General features: G+C 45.0%; 2 protein-coding genes across 4 annotated transcripts; one reads left to right on the top strand and one right to left on the bottom strand.

Annotated features, from left to right (window-relative positions):
• The first annotated feature begins 5,686 nt into the window (after positions 1-5,686).
• Positions 5,687-10,318, top strand: RCVRN (recoverin). The gene is made up of 3 exons (XM_030197744.1): positions 5,687-6,067; positions 9,763-9,874; positions 10,165-10,318. Exons 1-3 carry the CDS (start codon positions 5,687-5,689, stop codon positions 10,254-10,256), a joined length of 585 nt encoding a protein of 194 aa, XP_030053604.1. The 3' UTR covers positions 10,257-10,318.
• A 3,458-nt stretch (positions 10,319-13,776) lies between these two features.
• On the bottom strand, positions 13,777-19,126 carry RPL28 (ribosomal protein L28). 3 transcript variants are annotated; one of them, XM_030197748.1, is made up of 5 exons: positions 19,031-19,126; positions 16,060-16,150; positions 15,125-15,248; positions 14,296-14,414; positions 13,777-13,911 (listed from the first exon to the last, which is right to left on the bottom strand). In XM_030197748.1, the coding sequence occupies exons 2-5, from the start codon at positions 16,138-16,140 to the stop codon at positions 13,822-13,824; spliced, it is 414 nt and encodes a 137-aa protein (XP_030053608.1). In that variant the 5' UTR covers positions 16,141-16,150; positions 19,031-19,126; the 3' UTR covers positions 13,777-13,821. The 3 variants fall into 3 exon arrangements, with proteins under 3 accessions (XP_030053608.1, XP_030053607.1, XP_030053605.1); XM_030197747.1 differs by having other exon boundaries at positions 16,060-16,162; positions 19,031-19,123; XM_030197745.1 differs by having other exon boundaries at positions 19,026-19,107.
• Between the last annotated feature and the right edge of the window lie 7,024 nt (positions 19,127-26,150).

Genomic DNA, 26,150 nt, shown 5'->3' with positions numbered 1-26,150 from the left:
CTTCCTGGGCCAATCCGGGGTGATGAGGACCACTTCTCCTGGGTGCAGCCGAATCCGCTGGAGCACGCGCCCTATCAAGGGCCATGGAGGGAACACATATAGTAGGCCCGGAGGCCAGGGCTGAGTCAAGGCATCCAACCCTGCCGAGCGAGGATCTCTCCGTCTGCTGAAGAAGCAGGGGACTTTGGCATTTGAACTTGTCGCCATAAGATCCATCACGGGCTTGCCCCATTTGGCACATATCTGCAGGAATAGTTCGTCTGCTAGTTCCCATTCTGCTGGATCGATCTGATGCCTGCTTAGATAATCGGCTTGCACGTTGCTCTGACCTGCAATGTGAGCTGCCGACAGAAACTGAAGATGCAGCTTGGCCCAGTGGCAAATCTGTTTGGCCTGCGCGGCCAGTGCTCTGCACTGAGTGCCACCTTGTCAATTTATGTAGGCCACTGCTGTCGTGTTGTCCAACATCTCTCTGACAGCCAATCCTTCCAGGGTCACTTGAAAGGCCAGAAGCGCCTGAAACACCGCTTTCAACTCCAGGCGGTTGATGGACCACTCCGACTCCTCGGGTGTCCATCGACCCTGGGCATGCTTCCCCTTGCAATGTGCGCCCCAGCCCTTCAGGCTGGCATCTGTCACTACTAGACACCAATCGGGGAGCACCAGCGGCATTCCTCGCCGCAGCATGCTGTCTGAGAGCCACCACTCCATGCAGGGAGCCAAGAAAGTCTGCATTGATAATCCTGAGAAACTGGAGACCATCTTTGAAGTAGGGAATACTGTAGAGGTCTCAGGTGCACTCTCGCCCAGGGCACCACTTCCAATGTGGCTGTCATCGATCCCAGCAGCTGGACAATGTCCCAAGCTCGCGGGCGGGGCATCCTCAGGAGCAGACGGACCTGATTCTGAAGCTTGCACCGCCTTAGCTCGGGTAGGTATACATTGCCCGAGTCTGTGTCGAACCTGGCCCCCAAATATTCTAGAGATTGCGAGGGGGTCAGGTGACTTTTGGCCATATTGACGACCCAGCCTAGAGATTGAAGTACTGAGACCACTCTGGCTGTAGCTTGATAGCTCTCTGTTACAGAGTCTGCTCTGATGAGCCAGTCGTCTAGGTACGGGTAAACCCTGATACCTTCTCACCTGAGCAAAGCAGCTACTACCACCATTACCTTCGAAAAGGTTCGAGGAGCTGTGGTGAGGCCAAAAGGCAAGGCCCGGAACTGGAAATGTTTTCCCAACACCGCAAACCTCAGAAACCTCTGGTGCGGGGGCCAAATTGGTATGTGCAAGTAAGCTTCTTTCAGGTCTAGAGACGTGAGAAACTCTCCTGGCTGTAACGCAGCAATGACGGAGCGCAGGGTTTCCATGTGGAAATGCCGCACTTTCAGGGACTTGTTTAATTCTTTTAAGTCCAGAATAGAGCGAAAAGACCCACCTTTTCGCGGCACCACAAAGTAGATGGAGTATCGGCCGGAGCCATGTTCGGCGGGAGGTACCGGGGACACGGCCCCTAACTGAATCAGACCTTGCAAAGTCTCCTCTACCGCCGCCCGTTTGGCAGCAGAACCACATTGGGACTCCACAAACACATCTCTTACTGGGGCGTTGAATTCTATTCTGTAGCCATCTCTGATCAGGTCCAGAACCCACTGATATGAGGAAATATTGGCCCACTCCTCGGCAAAGAGGGAAAGACATCCTCCGATGACAGGAAGCGAGGAGGGGGCCGGCGAACCATCATTGAGAGGGTCGCCCCTGAACTCCAGGCCTAGAGCTGGTGGCTGCGGAACGCTTGTCCGAGCGAAAGGAGTTCCTCTGCTGAAAAACGGGCACCCAGCAGAACGCCCCGGGCGGTACCTTCTAGCTTCACAGAAGCGAGGTCTATAAGAGGAGTGGACCGCCTGGCCCTTGGAGGAAGGCCTTGGCCTATCTTCGGGCAAGCGCTGGGGTTTAGGATCTCCCAGGCCTTTAACAATTTTTTTTTCCAACTCCTCACCAAATAGGAGAAGGCCTTGAAAGGGCAACTTCAACAACCTTTGCTTAGAGGCCATGTCCGCTGCCCAATGTCATAGCCAAATAAGACGGTGAGCCGCCACTGCTACTGCCATTTGTTTAGCCGAAGCTCTGACAATATCATAAAGGGCATCAGCCAAAAAGGACAAGGCCGACTCCATCCGCGGAGCCACATCCGAGAAGGGCTCCGCTCCATCTCCGGGCTGTTCCACTGCCTGTTGCAACCACGCCAGGCAGGCTCTAGCAGCATAACAACTGCATGCAGATGCCCGAACAGTAAGACCTGCAATTTCAAAGGACCGTTTAAGTGCTGCTTCCAGCCTACGGTCTTGTATATCCTTCAGGGCAACTCCTCCTGCCACAGGGAGGGTAGTTCTCTTTGTCACCGCAGTGACTAGGGCATCTACTTTAGGCATTGCAAAGTGAGCCAAATGTTCCTCACGCAGAGGGTATAATTGCCCCATAGCCCTGGAAACTTTCAAAGGTCCCTCGGGGTCAGCCCACTGAGCAGAAATAAGCTCTTGGATGGAGTCATGCAAAGGAAAGGCTCAGCAGGCTTTTTGGTACTAGCCATCCTAGGATTCACAGAGGAGGCCGTGCCACCGTCAGGCTCTTCAATAGAAAGGACCTGTAGGACATCTGAAATAAGCGCTGGCAGCTCATCATGGTGGAAAATCCTCACCGCGGAGGAATCATCCAGATCCTGTGGTAATTCTGCACCTGACTCTGGCTCCTCAGACCACGAAGGCCTGCCAGAACTCTCCGAATCCTCACAGCCCGACCACGGGAGGGGGGGGGGGAAGGAGGTGCACCACAATCTGAAGGGGAATTAGCCCTTCTACGCTTTTCTTTATGCCCATTATCAGGGAAAATAGCCTCAGCGGGCAGTCCCAGGCCAGAATCCACCGGGGGGGGGGAGGGGAAACAATAGAAGGGGGCCTCAGACCCTTGAGGGAGAGCTCTTTTCAGCATGTATGATTTATGCAATAATAACACAAAATCAGGGGAGAAAAACTCGCCCTGGGCACCGGGGCTAGCCGCTCCCTGAATAGCCTCAATTTGAGGTGTCCCCCCGCCCCCCCCCGGGCTCAGGGCTCTCCGTCTCTACGGAGGCCGCGCCATTCGGAGAATTCAAAATGGCGTCCGCTGCCAGCTGAGCAGGAAGAATCATTGCTCGCCATGCTCGGGCCGGCTCTTACACCTGTACAGCACGATTTACAGAGCCCCGCTGCTGATTTGCGCGAGCCACACCGGGAACAGCGCTTTACATTCTCTGCAGCCATTGCCGAAAACGGCGGGAAAATTCAAAATGGCGGTTTTGCACCAAAAGTTAGAAAACACTCTTACCTCACCGGACCGAGTATCACAGCTCCGGTCCCATAGAAGAATCAAAGGAAAACCTCTGTTCCATTTTTTTTTTTTTTAACGCTGTGAGGAAAGCAGAGGTAATAAGAACTCCGGAGGCTCAGATGAGTGGGAAAGGCGAACCAATGTGCCTGCATCCACTGAGTGGGAAAGGACAGGGAAAAGCAAGCTAATATGTCCACATCCACGGGGGCATGGGTAAGGCAGGGAAAGGGCTAACCTATGTGCCTTCAAAGTGAAGCTGCTATAGCCTCTAACACCCTGGCTAACAACTGGCAAGCCAGGAGCCACCCCCAAGCAGATTTTTGATGGCGCTCGAAGAAGCTGCAGCCACCCTGCTTGGGGAGATAGAGAATACTGAAGAGGCAGTGGAGCTAGCTGGCCATGAGGCACTGTGAAAAGTTGAGTGCTCTCTATCTCCCCCTGCTGGTTGATGGACACAACCCATACGTAATGGCTTCATCTGCTTGATGACATGGAAGAGACACATTTCCCAAAGAGGAGAGAAACATTTATTTATTTATTGCACTTGTATCCCACATTTTCCCACCTATTTGCAGGCTCAATGTGGCTTACAAATACCTGTAATGGCAACACGATTTCAGGGTACAGAAATACAATTGGTGTTACAAAGATGACAAGAATAGTAAGCTTAACATATCGATCTAGTCAAACAGTTGTAGAAAAAAGACATTCGTAATCAGGGAAGCGTGGGGTATGTTGTAGTTAGTTATGGAATAAGAGACCACAAATTAGATAGAAACCTGCAGACACAAACTGAGCTGGAAACCCTGATATGTCAGAGACTGTCTTCAGTGCAAGAGCAGAGAAAGAGAAGCAGAAATGTATTTGCACCTGTACTGAGCAAAACCCAAAGACAGAAGAGACACATTTCCCAAAGAGAAGAGAGAGAAACATGGAATAGGAGACCACAAATTAGATAGAAACCTGCAGACACAAACTGAGCTGGAAATCCTAGGATGTCAGAGTCTGTCTGCAGTGCAAGAGAAGAGAAAGAGAAGCAGAAATACATTTCCTCCTCTACTGAGCAAAATCCGAAGAGAGAGAGAGAATCGAAGGCAAGAAAAGCTGCATCTCATCGTGAAGAGGAGAAAAGAGCAGCCAGAGGCACAGAATCTGCAATGTTTTGCCACCGGTCCAAAAACAGGACAAACCTGGACCAGCACCAGTAGCCAGCAACTGTGCTCTACCAGTTTATGTTTGTGATATTTTCACCTCTTTTAACTACTTTTTAAAAATCATTTATTTATAATTTTTCATTTTACAAGGGTCACTTGCAAACAGTAATACAAAGATGACTGTACATTAATACAATATTAGAGGAAAACAATCTCAACTAGATAAATGGATTATATACAATCTTTTTCTTTCTTAGACCACAAAATAAATAGGGAGAGTGAAACAAGACAAGGAGATCAATTAAACAACAGTAAACAAAGAAAACGTGGTATTAACCTGATTATCCCCAGTTATTATTTATCTGAATCATTATTCCACATTGATCGTCTGGTTGGCTTCTTCAAACCCAAGACGGTGTATAGTCAATTAGTTTAGTTGGAAACATACTTATTGTCCAATATTAGTGGAAATAATACACCTGATTTCATTTTTTTCTCTTTTAAAACCAGAAATTATTTAACAATACAAACACTTGAATCTCTAATCCAATTCCCACTGATTAAGGTAATCCCAGTTTCACAGGCTTCACTCCTTTTGAATTAATATACTAAGAGGAATCATTTCAGAGAAAAAAACTTTAGGAGTCATACCCGGAACTCTGGGAAAACAACAATCTCGATATTAATCATCTGTAATAATATTCATTTTGTTCAATTTTTTCTGGTCTTTTAATACTTTTTAAAAATTATTTTTGCAACACAGTAAAAATTCCAGACTCTGTATCTGAGAAAGGGGACCAACAAATGTGAATCTAGGTAAGAGCCGTGTTCAAGGACATTGCCAGCTAAATACTGACCTCTGCCAGGGATAAAAGGATTTCTAAGCCACTTGAGGAATGGATGGGGGAGAGAGGAAGAGCGAGGTGAGGAAGAGTGAGTACAGTTGCTAGGGAGGGATTGGGAGATATTCTATCTCTGCGTACTTTCTAGTGTCACTCATTCCCAAGGAGTCCATAAGAAAGAGAGATACCACCTCCAGCTCTACTTCTCTGAGTCTGTTGCATGAGATAGCAAAGAGAGAGAGAGGAGCCAAAGAGATCCTGAAACAAGAAGGAAGAAGAGACCAGGCAAGAGAGGGAAGGAATTTGAGTGGAGAAGATTTCACCATGGGGAACACTAAAAGTGGAGCTCTTTCCAAGGAAGTGTTGGAAGACTTGAAGATGCACACTCACTATACAGAGGAAGAGCTGTTTAAGTGGTACGAGAATTTCAAGAAGCAGTGCCCCAATGGCAAGATCACCCAGATGGAGTTTGAGAAGATCTATGCCAACTTTTTCCCCAATTCTGACCCCAAGACCTATGCCCGCCACGTCTTCCGCAGCTTTGACACCAACGACGATGGGACACTGGACTTCCAGGAGTACATCATTGCCCTGCATCTCACCTCCTCGGGTAAGACCAGCCTGAAACTGGAATGGGCCTTCTCCCTCTTCGATGTGGATCGAAATGGGGAAGTAAGCAAGAATGAAGTCCTCGAAATTGTCACAGTGAGTCTTCACCAATTGGTGTGGGAGTGGGCAGCCTGGAAAGCAGGGTAATGGTTCATGTAATGTTATAAGCCACCCCAGGTCCTTGGATAAGGGCAACACATAAATGTAAAATTTAATGTGGAATATAAAAACAGAGAAGAATGTTCGAGGGACCTTGATGTGACATCTCAGGATGGTACGAATGAAGTATCGAAAATCAGAGAAAGATGGGGCTGGGAGGGACATTAGGGAATCATCTAGAAATATGAGATGAACCTCAGGAGATAACCTAGAATCAGAGAAAGATGGGGCTAGAAGGAACATCAGGAGATTATCTAGAATCAGAGAAAGATGGGGCTGAGAGGGGGACCTCAAGAGATCATCTAGAATCAGAGAGAGATGATCTCTTGAGATCAATAATTACTTGTTGAAGAGCTAGCGACAGAAACTAATTTTACCCATGACAACTTTACAGATATCCCAGCTGATCATTTTTGGATTGAATTCTGTCCAATCAGCATGGATCAGTTGAATAACTATATTTCAAAGTTCCATAAGGGCTTTTGTGATCATGTATCTTGTCCTGCAACTATGCTAGAACTCCTGCCACTTGAGGGTATAAACTGGCTGCTTTCCTTTTTCAATCAGACTTTAAAGGGAGTTTGCTTCCCTAAAGAAATGAGAACAATTTTGACACCTCTTCTTAAAGATACAACCAAATCGACTGACCTGTGTTCCAACTATTGACCAACTGCCAGTATTTCCTTTCTGGCAAAAGAGGCGTTGGGTTGCTCTCAACTTGAATGGATATTTACAGTGGTGGAAATAAGTATTTGATCCCTTGCTGATTTTGTAAGTTTGCCCACTGACAAAGACATGAGCAGCCCATAATTGAAGGGTAGGTTATTGGTAACAGTGAGAGATAGCACATCACAAATTAAATCCGGAAAATCACATTGTGGAAAGTATATGAATTTATTTGCATTCTGCAGAGGGAAATAAGTATTTGATCCCCCACCAACCAGTAAGAGATCTGGCCCCTACAGACCAGGTAGATGCTCCAAATCAACTCGTTACCTGCATGACAGACAGCTGTCGGCAATGGTCACCTGTATGAAAGACACCTGTCCACAGACTCAGTGAATCAGTCAGACTCTAACCTCTACAAAATGGCCAAGAGCAAGGAGCTGTCTAAGGATGTCAGGGACAAGATCATACACCTGCACAAGGCTGGAATGGGCTACAAAACCATCAGTAAGACGCTGGGCGAGAAGGAGACAACTGTTGGTGCCATAGTAAGAAAATGGAAGAAGTACAAAATGACTGTCAATCGACAAAGATCTGGGGCTCCACGCAAAATCTCACCTCGTGGGGTATCCTTGATCATGAGGAAGGTTAGAAATCAGCCTACAACTACAAGGGGGGAACTTGTCAATGATCTCAAGGCAGCTGGGACCACTGTCACCACGAAAACCATTGGTAACACATTACGACATAACGGATTGCAATCCTGCAGTGCCCGCAAGGTCCCCCTGCTCCGGAAGGCACATGTGACGGCCCGTCTGAAGTTTGCCAGTGAACACCTGGATGATGCCGAGAGTGATTGGGAGAAGGTGCTGTGGTCAGATGAGACAAAAATTGAGCTCTTTGGCATGAACTCAACTCGCCGTGTTTGGAGGAAGAGAAATGCTGCCTATGACCCAAAGAACACCGTCCCCACTGTCAAGCATGGAGGTGGAAATGTTATGTTTTGGGGGTGTTTCTCTGCTAAGGGCACAGGACTACTTCACCGCATCAATGGGAGAATGGATGGGGCCATGTACCGTACAATTCTGAGTGACAACCTCCTTCCCTCCGCCAGGGCCTTAAAAATGGGTCGTGGCTGGGTCTTCCAGCACGACAATGACCCAAAACATACAGCCAAGGCAACAAAAGAGTGGCTCAGGAAGAAGCACATTAGGGTCATGGAGTGGCCTAGCCAGTCACCAGACCTTAATCCCATTGAAAACTTATGGAGGGAGCTGAAGCTGCGAGTTGCCAAGCGACAGCCCAGAACTCTTAATGATTTAGAGATGATCTGCAAAGAGGAGTGGACCAAAATTCCTCCTGACATGTGTGCAAACCTCATCATCAACTACAGAAGACGTCTGACCGCTGTGCTTGCCAACAAGGGTTTTGCCACCAAGTATTAGGTCTTGTTTGCCAGAGGGATTAAATACTTATTTCCCTCTGCAGAATGCAAATAAATTCATATACTTTCCACAATGTGATTTTCCGGATTTAATTTGTGATGTGCTATCTCTCACTGTTACCAATAACCTACCCTTCAATTATGGGCTGCTCATGTCTTTGTCAGTGGGCAAACTTACAAAATCAGCAAGGGATCAAATACTTATTTCCACCACTGTATATCAATTGAATTTACTGGATACTATGCAACCAGGATTTCTGACCTGAACCCTGGAGAAAAGGAGGAACAGGGGTGATATGATACAGACGTTTAAATATTTGAAAGGTATTAATCCGCAAACGAATCTTTTCCAGAGATGGGAAGGTGGTAGAACGAGAGGACATGAAATGAGATTGAAGGGGGGCAGACTCAGGAAAGATGTCAGGAAGTATTTTTTCACGGAGAGGGTGGTGGATGCTTGGAATGCCCTCCCGCGGGAGGTGGTGGAGATGAAAACGGTAACGGAATTCAAACATGCGTGGGATATGCATAAAGGAATCCTGTGCAGAAGGAATGGATCCTCAGAAGCTTAGCTAAAATTGGGTGGCAGAGCAGGTGGGGGGGAAGAGGGGTTGGTGGTTCGGAGGCGAGAATAGGGGAGGGCAGACTTATATGGTCTGTGCCAGAGCCGGTGATGGGAGGTGGGACAGGTGGTTGGGAGGCGGGAAAAACTGCTGGGCAGACTTATACGGTCTGTGCCCTGAGAAAGACAGGTACAAATCAAGGTAAGGTATACACGTAAGTTTATCTTGGGCAGACTGGATGGACCATGCAGGTCTTTTTCTGCCGTCATCTACTATGTTATTATGTTAGCTGTAATGATAGAATTGAGATCCTCCCAAGATGAAAGAAACCCTTGGCAGCTACATCTGTTAGCTTTCTTTGGACTGGAGTACAAAAGACTGAGAAGGGGCTGGAAGGGCCTTCAAGAGGCTAGTTAGTCATTCCCCTTCTCTAGGTAGGATCCCATTTATCTAAGATGCTGTTACAAACCTCTGTCGGGCCCACCTGGGTGATTCAGTTGTTATGAAGAAGGGGGAGGGATCTCTCACCTCCTGTAAGGACAGAGAGGACTAGTGATCAGAGGCTTAACTTGCAGGGTGGGGTGGGGCAAAATGAGACCTTAGAACATCTTGAGGGGATTCAAATGCCAAAATGAATTATATTTGCTTGTGTGTGTAGGTGGTGGTGAGAGGTGGGAGGAGTGACTGGTAACGCCTAGGAAGGATACAAAGGGTCCTCAGTGGTGAGGGATAAAGCCTGGGATGAGAACAGAGGATCTTCATTGATGAGGATAGGAGGGTAGTGAACGGGGTCCGCAGCAGAAGAATGAGCAAAAACTGGTTGGGCCTGGATGTCTTTATCCACCAATAAAACCTATGCAGACATCTGTTGTTCACTGCCTTCATAACCTGCTATCAGTTGATATCAGCCACCTCTCTGGCATTAGTCTGATCTTTGCCTTTTTAAAATTCTGTCCAAGGCAATATTCAAGATGATCCCACCCCAGGAGCAGAAGAATCTGCCGGAGGATGAGAACACCCCACAGAAGAGGGCAGACAAACTATGGGCCTACTTCAAGAGCGATGATAATGGTGAGAACCCTGAGCCATCAACCTTGAGGTTCTTAAATGAAACTCCTGCAGCAGCAACCTGTCTATACCCTTGATCGTCACTCCCAGTCTTTGAGGACCATCAACAGCTCAGATTATCAGGTTTATCCCTAAAGAATATACATGAGATTTGCACACCTACCACCTCAATTGGATATTCATTCAGGATATCCTGAAATCCTGAGCAGTTGATGACTCTCAACAACTGTGAGTGGACCTATCCCTTTCGCAATATCTATCCCTGAGATAAAAGGTCCCCTCTTCTCTTTCAGATAAAATCGCAGAGGGAGAGTTCATCCAGGGCATCCTTAAAAATGACGACATCATGCGACTCATCCAGTACGACCCCAAGAAACAAGCTTAATTAAACTCGAAGCAGAAAAGGCCTAGAATCAAAAGAATGTGAAAAGCTTCAGCACAAGTATGCGTGAGATTTACAGGGTTAAATTTAAAACTGTCTCTGATCTTCAAGGCCCGAGTATGTGAAGAACAGGATCTCCCTCTAAACACCTCCAAAGTTGCTAAGGTCCTCCCATGGAGTATCCCTAACCTCACCCACCAACGAACCTTCTCCAGAATGCACTCCCTGAAAGACTTTGCTTAACACAAGACTATCTCTACTTCAGGAAGCAGATGAAAGCTTGGCTTGCTTGTAGCAGGACTTGCTTATCCACTCATGCACCTTTAAGTTAGTCATCTTATCCTAACTCCTGTTTCTCTATCTTATCTGTCTATAATGTTCCACCTTCTTTTACATCTTAAACTGTTTATTAAGCTGTTTCATTCTGTAGTGTACTAATATTCTAAGCAGTTATGTACCTTTATTTGAATATTTTTACTGCTGTAATTGTCTTTTGCCTATTTCAGTTTATTCTCACTATACACCATCTTGGGTGAATTTCTTCAAAAAGGTGATTAATCCTAATAAATAAATGATGTACAACAAGCAACTGCTTTCCTTTTTGCTGCATTCCTGGGTTAATCACAGTTTATTTTCTACTTTACACGGGTTTACAAGGAAAACGGGTTACTGGAAGCACCAGTGGGGTCATGGCAAGATACAGAGCTGTGTAAGTCATCAGAGCAGACCGTCTTAAGACAATCTGCCTCCATTTCCCTCCACTACACAAACCTTTGGCCACTCCGACTGTGCTTCTCAAAGGCCACAGACCATTCTGGTTTTCAGAGTGGCCTAATGAATATGGTGCACCTTGCACAGATCTGCTCAATTTCTTGGGTTACTCCAAATCTTTTGGTATATTCCCCCTCACAAAGGGCAAACTGAACCTAGTCCGCCACCTAGCCTTAAGGAGTACAAAGCTTTAAGGGCAGAGATGGAAGGGCGTATGGTGCGGGGGTGTAAAACCAGGACTGCTTCACCCAGTCCCACGTAACAGAGGAAGCTGTTGGCAATCAGACCTTGAGGACTAAAATATTACATCCCCGCCCCCCTTTCCTGCCCCATCCCAAAAACTAAGCTCACTCCCAAAGGATGCCAAACCATGGATCGTCCTACAGTGCCCTCATTCACAGGGTAAAACCGATGCACTCATAAGCTCAACCTCTTTTTCAGTCAACAACCTTCCCCACCACCCAAATCCATGTGTGGTTTTTGGTACAGATTAGGTTAATAATGGTGGGTTTCTGGAGAGAAAGGTAGTCATTTTTCTTCACTGTAACACAATTTCATTTTTTTTTGTCAATGAAATGAAAATTATTTTCGTTATTTGGCACTTCTTTCTGGTTGTCGCCATGGTCAAGAACATTTCCATCCCATATTCGACAGTGAAGAATCCTGATCACGTATTCGTTCAGCCGCATTTCTGAGATGCTAGGAAGCGACTTACACACAAAACGTTAAATTACAAATAAATGTACATCAAAGGAAAATAACACCAGACCACAAAGGGATTCAAACAAACCATTCCTCATTGCTCAACGAGATGTCGGACAAGGTTAAAGAAGGCCTAGACCTCATGAAATATTGGGCCAAAACCTTCAAACTGAAACTAAGCACAGATAAAACCAAATTCCTGGTACTATTCCACTGCCTACCAAAATTTCACAATTGACCAAAAACAGAATCACAGCTCAAAATATTGGGAATTATTCCTGATAAGTATCTCTCTCTTGAAAACCAGATTCCAGTAGTCACATCAGAGTTCCAAAACTCAGTGGAAACTGAGAAGGATCAGAGACTATTTTCCCTGACAACCATTCCCTCTAATAGTACAATCTTTAATATTACCCCAACTAGACTACTGCAATGCAGAATATGTGTAGGATGTAAAGAAAACAAACTGAAATCACTGCAGACTGTCCAAAACACGGCAGCAAGACTAATATTCAAAAAGTTGAAATACGACAGAGTAACCCCACTGTTCGTTATGCTACACTGGCTCCCAATAAAGCCCAGGCTACTCTTTAAAACTGGCATGATAATTTTCAAAAATATTGACTACATGTTAGACTTGATTGAACTGTCACCAAGAAATGTGTGTCCAGGAAACAGAGGTTACTTACTGCTCCATGTACCCAAATGCAGAAACATACCCTACAAATCCATTTATACAGCTGGTTTTAGCTATCTGGGCTCCAAATGGTGGAATTCAAATCCCAAGGTCGTAAGAAGCATAACCAACTATCTCCAGTTCAGGAAAGAACTAAAAACCTTCAAGAAATTCTGTGGTTAATCACACCAACATCGAATGCACATACTGCTTGTAACAGAATAACAAAAATGTAATCTTTCCCAACTGTTACACGTAAGCCACATTGAACCAAAACTTGTTTTTGGATAATTGTGGGATATAAGAATGAATGAATGAATAAATAAATAAAATAAACTCAGGGCTACACAGTGGCTTTTCTCCCCAAGTCTACGTGGCTAATAATTGTTTTATGGACTAATGCTCCAGGAAGCTAAGCCCCTTTTAAACCAGATACCTGGGCCACATCATCTGTCAACACATTCCACAACCTGGCTGCAGAAAGTTTGTTTCACTCAAAGCACAAAATTATGTTACTTGGTTTGTCTCATAGCGCCCTCTATTTTAAGGAAAAGTTGATGCAACCTCCCGTTCCCAACTGGTTTTCAGACTCTCATAAATCCCTCCAACTCTTTTAGCCTTTCCTCAATCCCTTTATCATTTCAGACATGTTCTGAATCTTTTCTAGTCCTGGTTTAGGCTTTTTATAAAGAGCTGGGGCAACCAGAAGTGCACAGAGTTTGCAATGAATTTCCAAGACAGACCTGAATAATCATCTTGCAAGACAGCTTGACTATCTTCAAATCAGTGTAGGATGAGGTTGGCCCATTTCAGCCCTCTGATCATCAACATTCCCCTAGAGGACGCAGTCTTACTTACAGGTACCACATGACCAGAGGGGGGCATCCCATTGACCTTGTCCTGAAATGCCTGGCAGCTGCACACAGCAGACCGATCAAGTTCCAGCTCTGGGATGGCCACTTCCAGCCTTCCCCACCCTCACGATCTCAACATCTCTGAATTCCAAGCCCCAGTAAGGTCTCTAACAGATGGGTGGGTTAGTAATGAAAATATACAGTGACCAATCCATTCCATTGAGCTCTAACTACATCCACTACTCTTTACGATAAACTACATGGGCCTGATATTAAAAAAAAAAAACAAAAAAACTGAGCTCCTAAATATGCATCCTATTGTCAGCTAAAAATCCAGCTAATTGAGACCTGACATTCTTTCAGCCTAACTTCTTTTTCCCACTCTCAATCTGCCCAAACACTGGGGGAGGCAGGGGGACACACAACAGACACTTTCACACTGAGGTGTCCTGTGGAGACACGCACTATTTAATACTTCTCAGAGCTGCTGACATTGGATGAAGATACAGAACACACAAACTGGGTTTAACGCATTTTTTATTGACAAGTTCACAACAGGTCACACTCAGGCAGTCTTGGTACCCCTGGTTCGCTTCTTTTTCACCAAAACCGGCTTCTGGCTCTTCAGGATGGCGCTGGCACGCCTCAGCGCTGCCTAAATAAAAACACACACAGGTGAGTTGCCCGAGTAGGATGGCTCTGCATGCCTGGAAAACAGGAGCACGTGCCTGCACAAGAGTGACACAGCAGACAGTACCATCCTTGCTTCCCACTATACATCACACGATCTGCAGAACAAGGAGATTGATGTTAAAGCCTGGATGTACTGAGGAGAAGGGGCTTTTAAAAGTCACAGTGAGTGTTTCACCTATACTGCAGCCATATCTCAGAGCAGCCAATAGCATCCTATGGGTGCACCGATACCAAGGTTAATTATTTCCCACAGAAGCAGTGTTTTTTGTTTGACTTTCTTTTTTTTAAAGAGTTTGCTACCACAGCTTGTTTATGCGGAACGGGACAAAGGAAAACAGGGTCTTACCATGCGTAAGTCCTTGCGGTACTTGTTCTTTTGAATGATGCGACGCAGACTGTTCAGAGTGGCCCGGGCATTCTTGTTGATGGTGATTTTCTCATAGGACGTGGCTGGTTTGCGCTGACCTAAGGAAGAATGATAACACCAGAACGATTAACACACATCTCATTACAGCGGATGAACAATGACCTTCCCTACTCCCATCAGCCAAAGTTGTTAAATGGCTGCGAGGCGATGCCAGGGAGACCTGAATCCAGACCCAAGTGGACATTTATACCTTTAACCAACTTTGCCATTATAGGATTTGAAAATAAGTACGTTATGGATAGACTGTGGACAGCACCTTGGTTTCTCCCAAACCTCTGAAAACCTTGCCTGGTGTATAACTGGCAAAACCATATTAAAATGCACGCTGGTGGAAGTACTCCCTCTTTGTTCTGCAGAATTTCTCCGTCCCCTCGATGATCATCGTTTGCATATTTCCCCAGTGTCCCGTACAGGTCTGGATTCATCACGCTCCCCTGCATTTTTCTGTACAGCTACTCTTTTGTGGAATTTGCTCCCTACTCATATTAGATTTGAGTTTTCCTAGTCAAAAATTTCAAGCGCACTGAAAACTTACTTATCTACAATTATTAAATGTACTAAATAATCTTTATGCTACTTCCACGTGTTATCCTTTCATTATGACGGCCTTCTTTTCGATTGTACTATGAAGTATTGGAAACTGTTTTGCTATAAAAGGTGATATATTAGAACCTAATAAACCAGAAATCCCTGCAATGTCACAGAGGTCTTGCGCCTCTCTCCTGCCTCCCTCAATCCCCGTGCCCACCTGCCCGTTTCTTCAGGACCACAACGACCCCTTTGCCATCGGCGGCTGGCTCCACGCCGACCGTCTTGCGGTGGATGAGTCCGTTGTAGCGGAATGAGTTCCGAGACTTCAGGTTGTTGGGTTCCTTCGAAGAGATCAGAGAAGAGGACAGTGATCAGTGCAGAAAAAAGGGAAAAAGCTACTTTATGACCGTATACACTGGGAGGGGAGGAGCAGGCTCCAAGATCTCAGTCCAGAGCAGATGGCTGAGAAACACTGCAAGGGAAGAGGACCTGAGTTCAATTCCCACTTCAAGCGCAGGCAGCTCCTTGTGACTCTGGGCAAGTCACTTAACCCTCCATTGCCCCATGTAAGCCACATTGAGCCTGCCATGAGTGGGAAAGCGCAGGGTACAAATGTAACAAAACAAAAAAAAATAAATAATTGCATTCAACCAAGAATTGACAAGCAAAGAGGATCTCTGAAGAGGGAAGGGATTGTAGAGATTAGTAGTTGGTGAGGGTGGACAGATTGGATAGGCCATATGGTCTTTATCTGTGTCATTTTCTGTTTTTCTATGTACAGAGGATCTCTGAGGAGAGGAAGGGACTGTAGAGATTAACAGTTGGTGTGGATGGACAGACTGGATAGGCAGTGTGGGTTTTATCACCATTTTCTGTGTTTCTATGTCACAGTTCAGTTTTCCATCTCTGTAAGACACAAGTCAGCTGTAACAGAGGCACCATTCATTGCTCAGTGAACGGTGCTTCAGTTGTTCATGCAACAGTGACACCTACTGGAGCTGACAAGATATGCACTTATACCAGATTCTCCAGGAAATCACAGTCTCTGCTGGAAGAGAGGCTACACCCAGCTAGCTGGGCATGAAATCTCACAGCACTATCTGCCACAGAGGGAAGGAGAAGGCCCAGACCACAGACTGCTTTGGGACTTACAGTGCTGTACACTTGCTTGTTCCTTTTAATCAGAAAGCTGGAGCAGTTCCGGATAATCATCCACTGGAGATGGGCTGACATTGTTGAGCACCTGAGGAGAGAGCCGCCCCCCCACAAGAAACAGTGTTAGACATGGATCAGTAGGCGACAGAATTTAATTACACATTATGTGAAATGTCGTCCGGTTTGTTTTATATTTACTACTTAATACCTGGCAAGATCCCAAAACAGTACATTTTATGCTGCTTATCCTAGAAATAAGCAGTGGATTGTCCCCAAGTCCATCTTAATAATGGCTTACGGACCTTTAGGAAGCTATCCAAACCTTTTTTTAAACCCTGCTAAGCTAACTGCTTTTACCACATTCTCTGGCAACGAATTCCAGAGATTAATTACACATTGCGTGAAGAAATATTTTCTCCAATTCGTTTTAAATTTACATTGCGTGCCCCCTAGTCCTAGTATTTTTAGAAAGAGTAAATATGCGATTCACATCTACCCGTTCCACTTCCCTCAGACACATCCCCTTTATCATTTTCGTCCCTCTCTGTACCTTTTCTAATTCTGCTATATCTTCTGAGATGCACTGACCAGAACTGCACACACTATTTGAGGTGCAGTTGCACCACGGCAACAGAAAGGCATTATAACATTGTCAGTTTTGTTTTCCACTGATTTCCTAATATTGTTTCCTAACAATGCCTAATATTTTATTTGCTTTCTTAGCCACCCCCACCTACTGAGCATGAGACATGCAGGATATACCTGATGAACATGCATGGAGTAAACTATCTGAATGAGATTGCATTTGCTGGTATAGGAGATGAATCAAATGGTGATTCTTTTAACACGGAGCTGTGGAAATTCCTTAAAGGAGAACATTCAATTGGGATTATAGTAAAATCCTGTTGTATCAACGCAAAGGACAAGATCGAGGGAAGACTTTTGAGGAGGATCATTCCTATTAGTAATCATCATAAGTATTTAACTTGGAAATATTGGAAGACTTTTTGACAGGGAATTTTCTAGTTTATGGACCGTGCATGTATTTTATTTTAGATTTTGCTCATACCTTTTCAATAGTAGCTCAAGGTGAGTTACATTAAATAGCTGCTCTATGTCAGGCCTGAAAATGTGTTTAATGTCAAGGATGTTTAGAAATTGGTTGAACGCTTTAGAATAGGACATTGTTGTTTACAGCATTAGAGGAAAATGCATTATGTTTAAAAAGCGTTCAAATTTTTTAAAAGCTTAAGGCTTAGGTGATAAGTTTGTATGAGCTTTTAACATTGGAATAAAGTGTATGAATAACGTAACGTTACATTTTTTTTAGCATATTTAGAGTATGTCATACCTTGAATATGTATGATTTTTTATTTTAGTTACATTTGTATCCCGCGCTTTCCCACTCATGGCAGGCTCAATGCGGCTTACATATACAGGTACTTATTTGTACCTGGGGCAATGGAGGGTTAAGTGACTTGCCCAGAGTCACAAGGAGCTGTGCCTGAAGTGGGAATCAAACTCAGCTCCTCAGTTCCCCAGGACCAGAGTCCACCACCCTAACCACTAGGCCACTATGATGAATACACGAGACAGATCTGCAGACCCATCACCTCCATTATATGCAGAACTGTATCATGCATATTCAGTAGGGATAGTAGAGGATACCCTGAAACTCCAGTGGCTGGTGGTCCCCCAGGTGAGGTTTGAAAATCCTGACATTCAGAGGTGGCCGGTTCAAATCCCACTGCTGCTCCTTGAGATCGTAGGCAAGTCACTAAACCCTCCACTCCCTCGGGTACAAACTTAAGGACCTGTTTACGAAGGTACATTAGTGATTTTAGCACACGCAATAACCATGTAGGCGCCTATAGGGATACTGTAGACACGTACCGCATGTTAAAAACATTAACGTGCCTATAACATTGCTTAGTAAACAGGGCCCTTAGCTTATGAACCCTCCATGGACAGGGAAGTACCTGAATGGCGGTTAGCTTATCGGGTTTTAAAAAAAGGTTTGGGCGGCTTCATAAAGGAAAAGTCCACAGACCATTATTAAAATGGACTTGAGGAAAATCCACTGCTTATTTCTAGGATAAGCAGCATAAAATGTTTTGTACTTTTTTGGGGTCTTGCCAGGAATTTGTGACCTGAATTGGCCACTGTTGGAAACAGGATGCTGGGCTTGATGGACCTTTGGTCTGTCCCAGTGTGGCAATACTTATGTAAGGGCTGAAGCGTCTAGGGCTCTTCAGCTTGGAGGAGCGACGGCTGAGGAGAGATATAGCGGTCTATAAAATTATGAGTGACGTGAATCGCTTATTTACGCTTTCCAAAAATACTAGGACTGGGGGGGGGGGGGGGGGCATGTGATGAAACTACAAAGTGGTAAATTTAAAACGAATTGGAGAAAATGTTTCTTCACTCAACATGGAATTCGTTGCCAGAGAATGTGGTAAAAGGCAGTTAGCTTAGCGGAGTTTTAAAAAGGTTTGGGCGACTTCCTAAAGGAAAAGTCCATAGACCATTATAGGACTTGGGAAAATCCACTATTTCTGAGATAAACAATATAAAATGTTTTGTACCTTTTTTGGGATCTTGCCAGGTATTTGTGACCTGGATTGGCCACTGTTGGAAACAGGATACTGGGCTTGATGGACCATTGGTCTTTCCCAGTATGGCAATACTTATATGTACTTATGTAACTGACCTCGAGCTACTACAGAAAAAGATGTAAAATTTAAATAACAAATAAATACTGTTCGCTATAAAGCGCTTTTCCCCGTCCGTAATCCAACCTCCGAGCCGCCACGTTCGCTCCCCTTTTAAAGCGCGCTCAGCACGTGGCCTGGGCTGGAGGCCTCCCCGCGTGGAGCGGACACTCCTCAGCGGCTCTGCTCCCCCGGAGAGGGGGAGCCCAGGTTTCCGAAGCGCTCCCTCCCTCTTTCCTTCCCCGCCCGCACGTTACCTGTCCGGCTACCGGCAGCTGCGGAAAAAGAGAGAAAGAGACAGGAAAAGGAAAGGGACGCGTCGCCTCTTTACACATTCCGCCCTACGCGTTTCCGCTTCCGCCGCTCGCCATCTTGCGTGAGGGAGTGGGGGACCAGCCGTGCCGTTCTCTGCACGGGTGGAGGCCATCTTGGAGAAGGGCAACCGATGTCGCCGGCGGCCATCTTGTCAAGGAAAGGGGAGGAGCTCGAAGGCCACCTTACAACAGGGGCCTGCTGGGAAACTGAACTGAAGAGAAGATAGAGATTAGAGACTGAGAGGGGAAGAGGCGGCCATTTTGAAAGAGGGCATAGGCTGTGCTCACCAGGGTCTCCAGAGTTTTTTTATTATTATTTTGTTTTTTAGTTGTAATAAATTTTACAGGATTTTTTACAATATGGTGCAACATCTAGAGGGCACACAGAGCTGCCAAGTTACAGTTCCAGGCTGCAGACTTTATTTTGACCAGTCCTGGTTTTGAACTTCCATCCAGAAGCATTGTGGGATTAGTAGTGCCTGATCCTGCCCACGGAAATCAATGCTGCAAGTCCCATAATGCACCAGGATGGGCTGGTCAGAAATCCAGCCTGGAACTGAGTAACTTGGCATCTCTGGGCACATTGTCCATCAACTTTACCATAAACTAGAACTGTCTGGGGATAAGAGCCCAGATGGCTTCAGATCAGACTTTCTGCATTGCCTTGGCTGTTATTCTAGGGATATTAACTAGGTTAAAATCACGGTTTAGGTTTTCCTCCAAATTCTTCTCTGGTCTGTTTTCCATTTTTCAAAATTATTTTTCTTTTTTTGAAAAACATTTTATTGAGTGTAATTGAAAATACAAAAATATATAGTTAAATTCAGGTATAAACAAGTCACAAATGTATAAAAGTAACAAAAACAGTACAATTACTACAGAGAAAGCATGAGTACAGTGAATGTATATCCAGGATCAAAGTATAAATACTCTCAGATAAATAATTATCTAAAATTTTCCATTTTAACAACTTATGCGATTTCTGGAAAGTACAACTTAAATTATTTTCAGTTTTCTGATACAATATAACCGAATTCCACCATATTTGGAAAGAAAGAGGTGAGTTATCCTTCCAATGATTAACGATGAGTTTAAGGTCAACAGAGATTAGAAAATTAAATAGAAATTTGTCCAATTCATCAGATATTTCAGGTAGGATAATTGATTTCCATATAATAAGTTTAAAGGAGATAGTAGCTGACAAGTGAAGGATATCAGATATTTTAATCCAAACCTTGGACCAAAAAATGTGGAGATTGTTACATTCAAATAACATGTGTGTGAGACAACCAGAATTTTTTTTTTTTAGGTACCATGACATTTTTGTGGGGACAAGTGGAGACAGGTTAAATTTTTGCAGGGAGAGGTGGGAAAGGGTTAAATCCTTGTAGAGACAGGTAAGATTCAAGCAGGGATGGGTGTGGATGGGTTAAATTCTTGCAGGGACAGGCAGGAACCAGGTACATTTCTGTCCCCCTGCAACTCTCTAGTTTGATACCTGCACATCTTAGCTTTGGAAAATGGAGACCTAAACATCTTATGCAAGATAAATGTTTAAGTCTCAGTTTATGCAAGTATTAAAAATTGGACTAGGGCCTGTATTATAAGGTCTTACATTTATTCTGTTGTATATGTAACTAGTGCAATCAAGCCCGTTTCGTCAAAAATGAAACGGACCCTAGGAAGGTTCTCGTCTAAGCGATTTCTCCTCTCTCCCCTGCCCTCCCCTCCATGTCCCGCGATTCTTCTCTCCCCTCCCACCCCCTCCATGTCCCGCGATTCTGACCTCCCCTCCGTGTGCCGCGATTCTCCCCTCGTCTTCCATCCCCTCCATGTCCAGCGATTCTCCTTTGCCCTGCCCTCCCCTCCGTATCCCAGGATTCTGGCCTCCCCTCCATGTCCAGTGGTTATCCTCTGCCATGGCCTCCCCTCCGTTGGGTTTGCGTCCCCTCCAGCGTTCCGTTGCCTTCACTTGCGTTCGTAACATCCTGACGTCAGCTCGCCTCCAGGGCCGCCGAGAGGGGGGGCAGGGGGGACAAAATTCCCCGGGCCCAGCACTAGGGTCAGGCCACCGGCGCTGTAGTCCCCGGTCTCACCTGCCTGCCTCCTCGGCTCTGGGCCCCCTGCATTTGAAGTGGCAGTCACAGATCGCCTCCCTTCAGGCAGTCCCTGTATCCCGCCCTCGCGGAAACCGTAAGTTACATCAGACGAGGGCGGGTCACAGGGAGGGAAGGCCAGAAGAGAAGTGATTTACAACTGCCACTTTGAATGTAGGGGGCCCAGAGCTGTGGAGGCAGGCAGGTGAGACCGGGGACTGCAGTGGCAAGGGGAGCAACAGGGGGTGGCAGTGGCGGAGGGAGCAACAGGCGGCGGGAGCAACAGGGGGCGGCAGCGGCGGGGGTGGAGGCAGGGTGCCCTTGCCCCGGGCCCGGCCTAGTCTCTCAGCAGCCCTGCTTGCCTCCAGCATTCCCTTCCCTCTCACTGTTCCGCCCTCCTCTGACGTCATTCTGTCTTTATGCGAGGGCGGAACAGTAAGAGGGAAGGGAACGCTGGAGGCTTTGCTGACGTCAGGATGTTACGAACCCAGACAGCCAGCCAGCCATAGAACATTGACGTACAAATTATTATATTAGATAAGTCATCATTTCATTCTTGCTTAATGACAATTATTCTATCAATACAATAAGTTCTACATTTCTTTAGTCTTTACATATAATTTTACATATTATCTTATTGTTAATTTTAATCAATACTACTGTAGTTTCATTGGACATGAAAAGAGAGGTTTTTAAGAGAGAATTAAAATTGGGCAAGAGACCTGAAAACAACGATCAGGTAGCAGTGAGTTCCAAAGAGAAGGACATCAAGTTCCATATATTGTCAAATCGAATATGTCTCAAAGGTGGAACTATCAAGAGATTCCGTGGCAGAGATATGAGCAGGAAATGGAACAGAAAATGTGGAAACCCTGAATGATAAACTATATGCACGAAATTCAGAATCTGAAGAAGTGATATATAAGGGATGGGTAATCAGTTTCTCCTTACATAGAGGAGTGACATGATCATACTCATGTTCACCATTTTATAAGTTAGAACATAAGAATAGCCATACTGGGTCAGACCATTGGTCCATCTAGCCCAGTATCCTGCTTCCAACAGTGGCCAATCCAGGTCACAAGTACCTGGCAGAAATCCCAATTAGTAGCACCATTCCATGCTATCAATCCCAGGGCAAACAGTGGCTTCCCCCATTTCCATCTCAATAATAATCTATGGACTTTTCCTCCAGGAACTTGTCCAAACCTTTTTTTAAACCCAGATATACTAACCACTGTTACTACATCCTCTGGCAAAGAGTTCCAGAGCTTAACTATTGTTTGACTGAAAAAATGTTTCCTACTATTTGTTTTAAAAGTATTTCCATGTATTTTCATTGAGCGTCCCCTGGTCTTTGTACTTTTTGAAAGAGTGAAAAATTGATTAAATTTTACCCATTCTACACCACTCAGCCATCTCAGCTTGGAATGCCCTCCTGCAGGAGGTGGTGAAGATGAAAACGGTAACGGAATTCAAACATGTGTGGGATATACATAAAGGAATCCTGTGCAGAAGGAATGGATCCTCAGAAGCTTAGCCGAAATTGGGTGGCGGAGCCGGTGGGGGGAAGAGGGGTTGGTGGTTGGGAGGCGAAGATAGTGGTGGGCAGACTTATATGGTCTGTGCCAGAGCCAGTGGTGGGAGGCGGGACTGGTGGTTGGGAAGAGGGGATAGTGCTGGGCAGACTTATACGGTCTGTGCCTTGAAAAAAGACAGGTACAAATCAAGGTAAGGTATACACATATGAGTTTATCTTGTTGGGCAGACTGGATGGACCGTGCAGGTCTTTTTCTGCCGTCATCTACTATGTTACTATGTTATCTCTTTTCCAAGCTGAAGAACTCTAACTGCTTTAGCCTATCCTCATATGGGAGGAGTTCCCAGAGGCGTAGCCAGACACCCAATTTTGGGTGGGCCTGGGCCCAAGATGGGTGGGCAGAAGAACACCATCTTGTCTCACAAGTGATTTGGTCTGTCCCCCTCTCCCTGCATGCCATATGGTCTCTCAAACATCTTCCCTCCCCCACATACCTTTTAAATAGCAGATTTTCAGTGGCAGCGAACAGCAACTAATACACACTGCTTATGTTAGCCCCACAGCCTTCTCTCTGATGCAATTTCCTGTTTCCGCATAGGCGGGAATATATCAGAGGGAAGGCTGTGGGGCCAGTGTGAACAGTATGTATCAGTGGCTGCTCACTGCAGGTGAAGATATGCTATTTACAAGGTATACAGGAGGGAGAGTAGTTGGGAGTTTCCGGCTGATGGGGCTTGGGGATCCCTGCCAGCTACATCACAGATGTGCTGCTACTGGGTGGGCCTGGGCCCACTCAGGCCCACCTGTGGCTATGTCACTGGGAGTTCCATCCCTTTTATCATTTTGGTCACTCTTCTTTGAACCAATTCTGCTATATCATTGTTAGACATTCCAGTCCCATTTTTCAGGCTCCCATCTCAGCATTCCCATTGCTCACCTCTCCTATTCCATCCCCCTCCTCCGCTGGCCTCTAGCCCTTGCACCTTTTTCTAGCCTGAGCTACCCCACTGCCCCATGTTTGAATGTGTGCATCCCAAGACTTTGCCAGCAGACACCTCTCCAGAGCCAAACATATGATTCAAGGAGCAAAATAAATCTACTTAGGGATGGGGGAGGTTCTGAAGCGGTCTACCTCAAGAAAGTGTCTGGAGTCATCCATTTTTCAAGAAGTAGAAAGGGAGATGGATAGAAGAGACAGCCAGTGAAGGAAAGAGACAGGAAAAGAGAAGAAAGGAGTACAAACAGAAAAAGGAAGACTTAAAAACAGGGAGAGGAAAAAGAAAGTGAAACTCAGAAAAGAAGAAGAAAGTAGAGAGGAAGAGGAGGAAATAGAAAGAGTTAATAAGTGTGTGTGAGAGGGACAGGGAACAGAGAGGGGGGATCTGTGCTGCCAAGTCTTCAGGGTGTGGTCTTAGTCCTAGTTATGAGGATGCAGGGGCACACCAAAAAAAAAAAAAAACAACAACAACAGGAGGTGCTGTCCATAGTCCTGAACTCTTTGATCCTGGGCTGATCCCTGCTGGCTAAACAACTGAGGGCAACCACAAAGTGGCAAACCTCCTTGCCTGATTGTGATGAAGAACAGGAGTTTTGCCCTCTTAGACCTGGGGAAAGATGGTAGCTGTGGTGACTCAGAGGATAGTAATGGCAACTTGGACTAGAAGAGGACAAACAGGTGTTCAAACATTTCCACAGAGGCTTCTGGTCCTCCTGTGAGAAGCACCAATGTGGACAAGGGGGGGGGGGGGGGTGAAAGGTGATTGTGAGGATAGGTCATCTCCACAGGTCTCTTTGATACAGCTCCAACTCCTTACTGGGCGCATGTTGCCTACAAGTCCCCTGTAGGCAATGGTGTAGGACTGAACCCATGTGATTTCCAAACATGAAGCCAACTGGTAACCTAGAAAGGATCCAAGGCATTGCATATGAAGAGAAATAGTGAGAGAAAAGATAAGACTAATAAATCATGTATTATCCAGATGTATTACCCTGAAAACCTTTGTGACAAGTGTTCATCAGGTGAAGTTCAACTTTTATTCAATGATATCAACACAAAAGAATATATCTACAATACAAGAGAAAAAGGTAAGAAGGTGGAATGGATGCTCCGCAAGAGGGGATAAAGATTTCGGAAACCTTGACTCTTTGAGAGTCTTTTCAGATGGAAACACAAACCTTTGGCTCAAAGTCCTGTTCACTAATGAGTCCCAGATGTCCAGGGAGATAATTAGACATGCTTGAGTTGAAAAAGGCAGTCTTCAATGCCAAGGCCTGGAATAGTCTTGGATCCAACAAAAAAAAAAAAAAAACCCACAACAAATTTCCTTTGAGCTAAACTGAGATGTTCTCTTGGGGAGTCTTGCCTGAAGGAATGTCTATCTCCAAGGACAGACAAAAGTCCTACAGACCCCTTGAGATGTTCCAAAAAACTTGCTCTTCCCAATGAAAGGGAATATGTATGTATATGTGTGTGTGTGTGTGTGTGTGTATATATATATATATATATATATATATATATATATATATATATATATATATATATATATATATATATATATATATATATATATATATATATGAATGAAGAAATTCACCTAAGGCAGTAACAACATGTGAAGCTGGAGATGGGAAACTTACACTGTAGTAACAGCAACACAATAGTGAAATTATCCAATGTCAGTGTAATACACAACTAGATCAGTGAGGTAAACTTGAAGATAGGCAAATTAAATCACAGTGATAGCAATAATGTGATACAGTGCCATTAATGTACACCTTAAAACAGCAAATAGAACATTAATATGAGAAATATGATACAGCGTCAGCACAATACAATGAAACATCTTATTTATTTACTTTGTATCCCACATTTTCCCACCTGTTTGTAGGCTCAATGTGGCTTACATAGTACCGGAGAGGCATTTGCAGACTCCGATGTAGTGATGTTGTGGTAAGATAAAGTTCATGTACAGCCACATTAAGGAATCGTGCAACGGAAGAGTTGTGTTATGTCCATTACGTACTTTAGTTTTGTTGTGTTGCAGAGATCAGGCATTTATGTTGGATTGGTAGGGTATGCCTTTTTAAACAGGTAAGTTTTTAGTGATTTCCGGAAGTTTAAGTGGTCATACATGGTTTTCAAAGCTTTTGGTAATGCGTTCCACAGTTGTGTGCTTATGTAGGAGAAGCTGGATGTGTAAGTTGATTTATATTTGAGTCCTTTGCAGCTTGGGTAGTGGAGATTTAGATATGTTCGTGTTGATTCGGATGTGTTTCTAGTTGGTAGGTCGATCAGGTCTGTCATGTATCCTGGGGCTTCACCGTAGATAATTTTGTGAACCAGAGTGCAGATTTTGAAAGCTATGCATTCTTTGATTGGGAGCCAGTGTAGTTTTTCGGAGGGGTTTTGCGCTTTCAAATCACGTTT

This window comes from Microcaecilia unicolor, chromosome 3 (genome assembly GCF_901765095.1).
Source record: "Microcaecilia unicolor chromosome 3, aMicUni1.1, whole genome shotgun sequence".
In the NCBI taxonomy this organism is placed as follows: Eukaryota; Metazoa; Chordata; class Amphibia; order Gymnophiona; family Siphonopidae; genus Microcaecilia; species Microcaecilia unicolor.
This window is presented reverse-complemented; position numbering and strand designations above follow the sequence as displayed.

What these genes read in the sequence shown, in the direction of transcription:
- RCVRN (XM_030197744.1), top strand. Translation starts at nt 5,687, where the DNA reads ATGGGGAACACTAAAAGTGGAGCTCTTTCCAAGGAAGTGTTGGAAGAC. An exon ending in AAGTCCTCGAAATTGTCACA is followed by an intron (nt 6,068 to 9,762) that starts GTGAGTCTTCAC and finishes ATTCTGTCCAAG; the next exon opens with GCAATATTCAAGATGATCCC. An exon ending in CTTCAAGAGCGATGATAATG is followed by an intron (nt 9,875 to 10,164) that starts GTGAGAACCCTG and finishes CTTCTCTTTCAG; the next exon opens with ATAAAATCGCAGAGGGAGAG.
- RPL28 (XM_030197748.1), bottom strand. Translation starts at nt 16,140, where the DNA reads ATGTCAGCCCATCTCCAGTGGATGATTATCCGGAACTGCTCCAGCTTT. An exon ending in ACAAGCAAGTGTACAGCACT is followed by an intron (nt 15,249 to 16,059) that starts GTAAGTCCCAAA and finishes ATCTCTTCGAAG; the next exon opens with GAACCCAACAACCTGAAGTC. An exon ending in GGTCCTGAAGAAACGGGCAG is followed by an intron (nt 14,415 to 15,124) that starts GTGGGCACGGGG and finishes ATTCTTCCTTAG; the next exon opens with GTCAGCGCAAACCAGCCACG.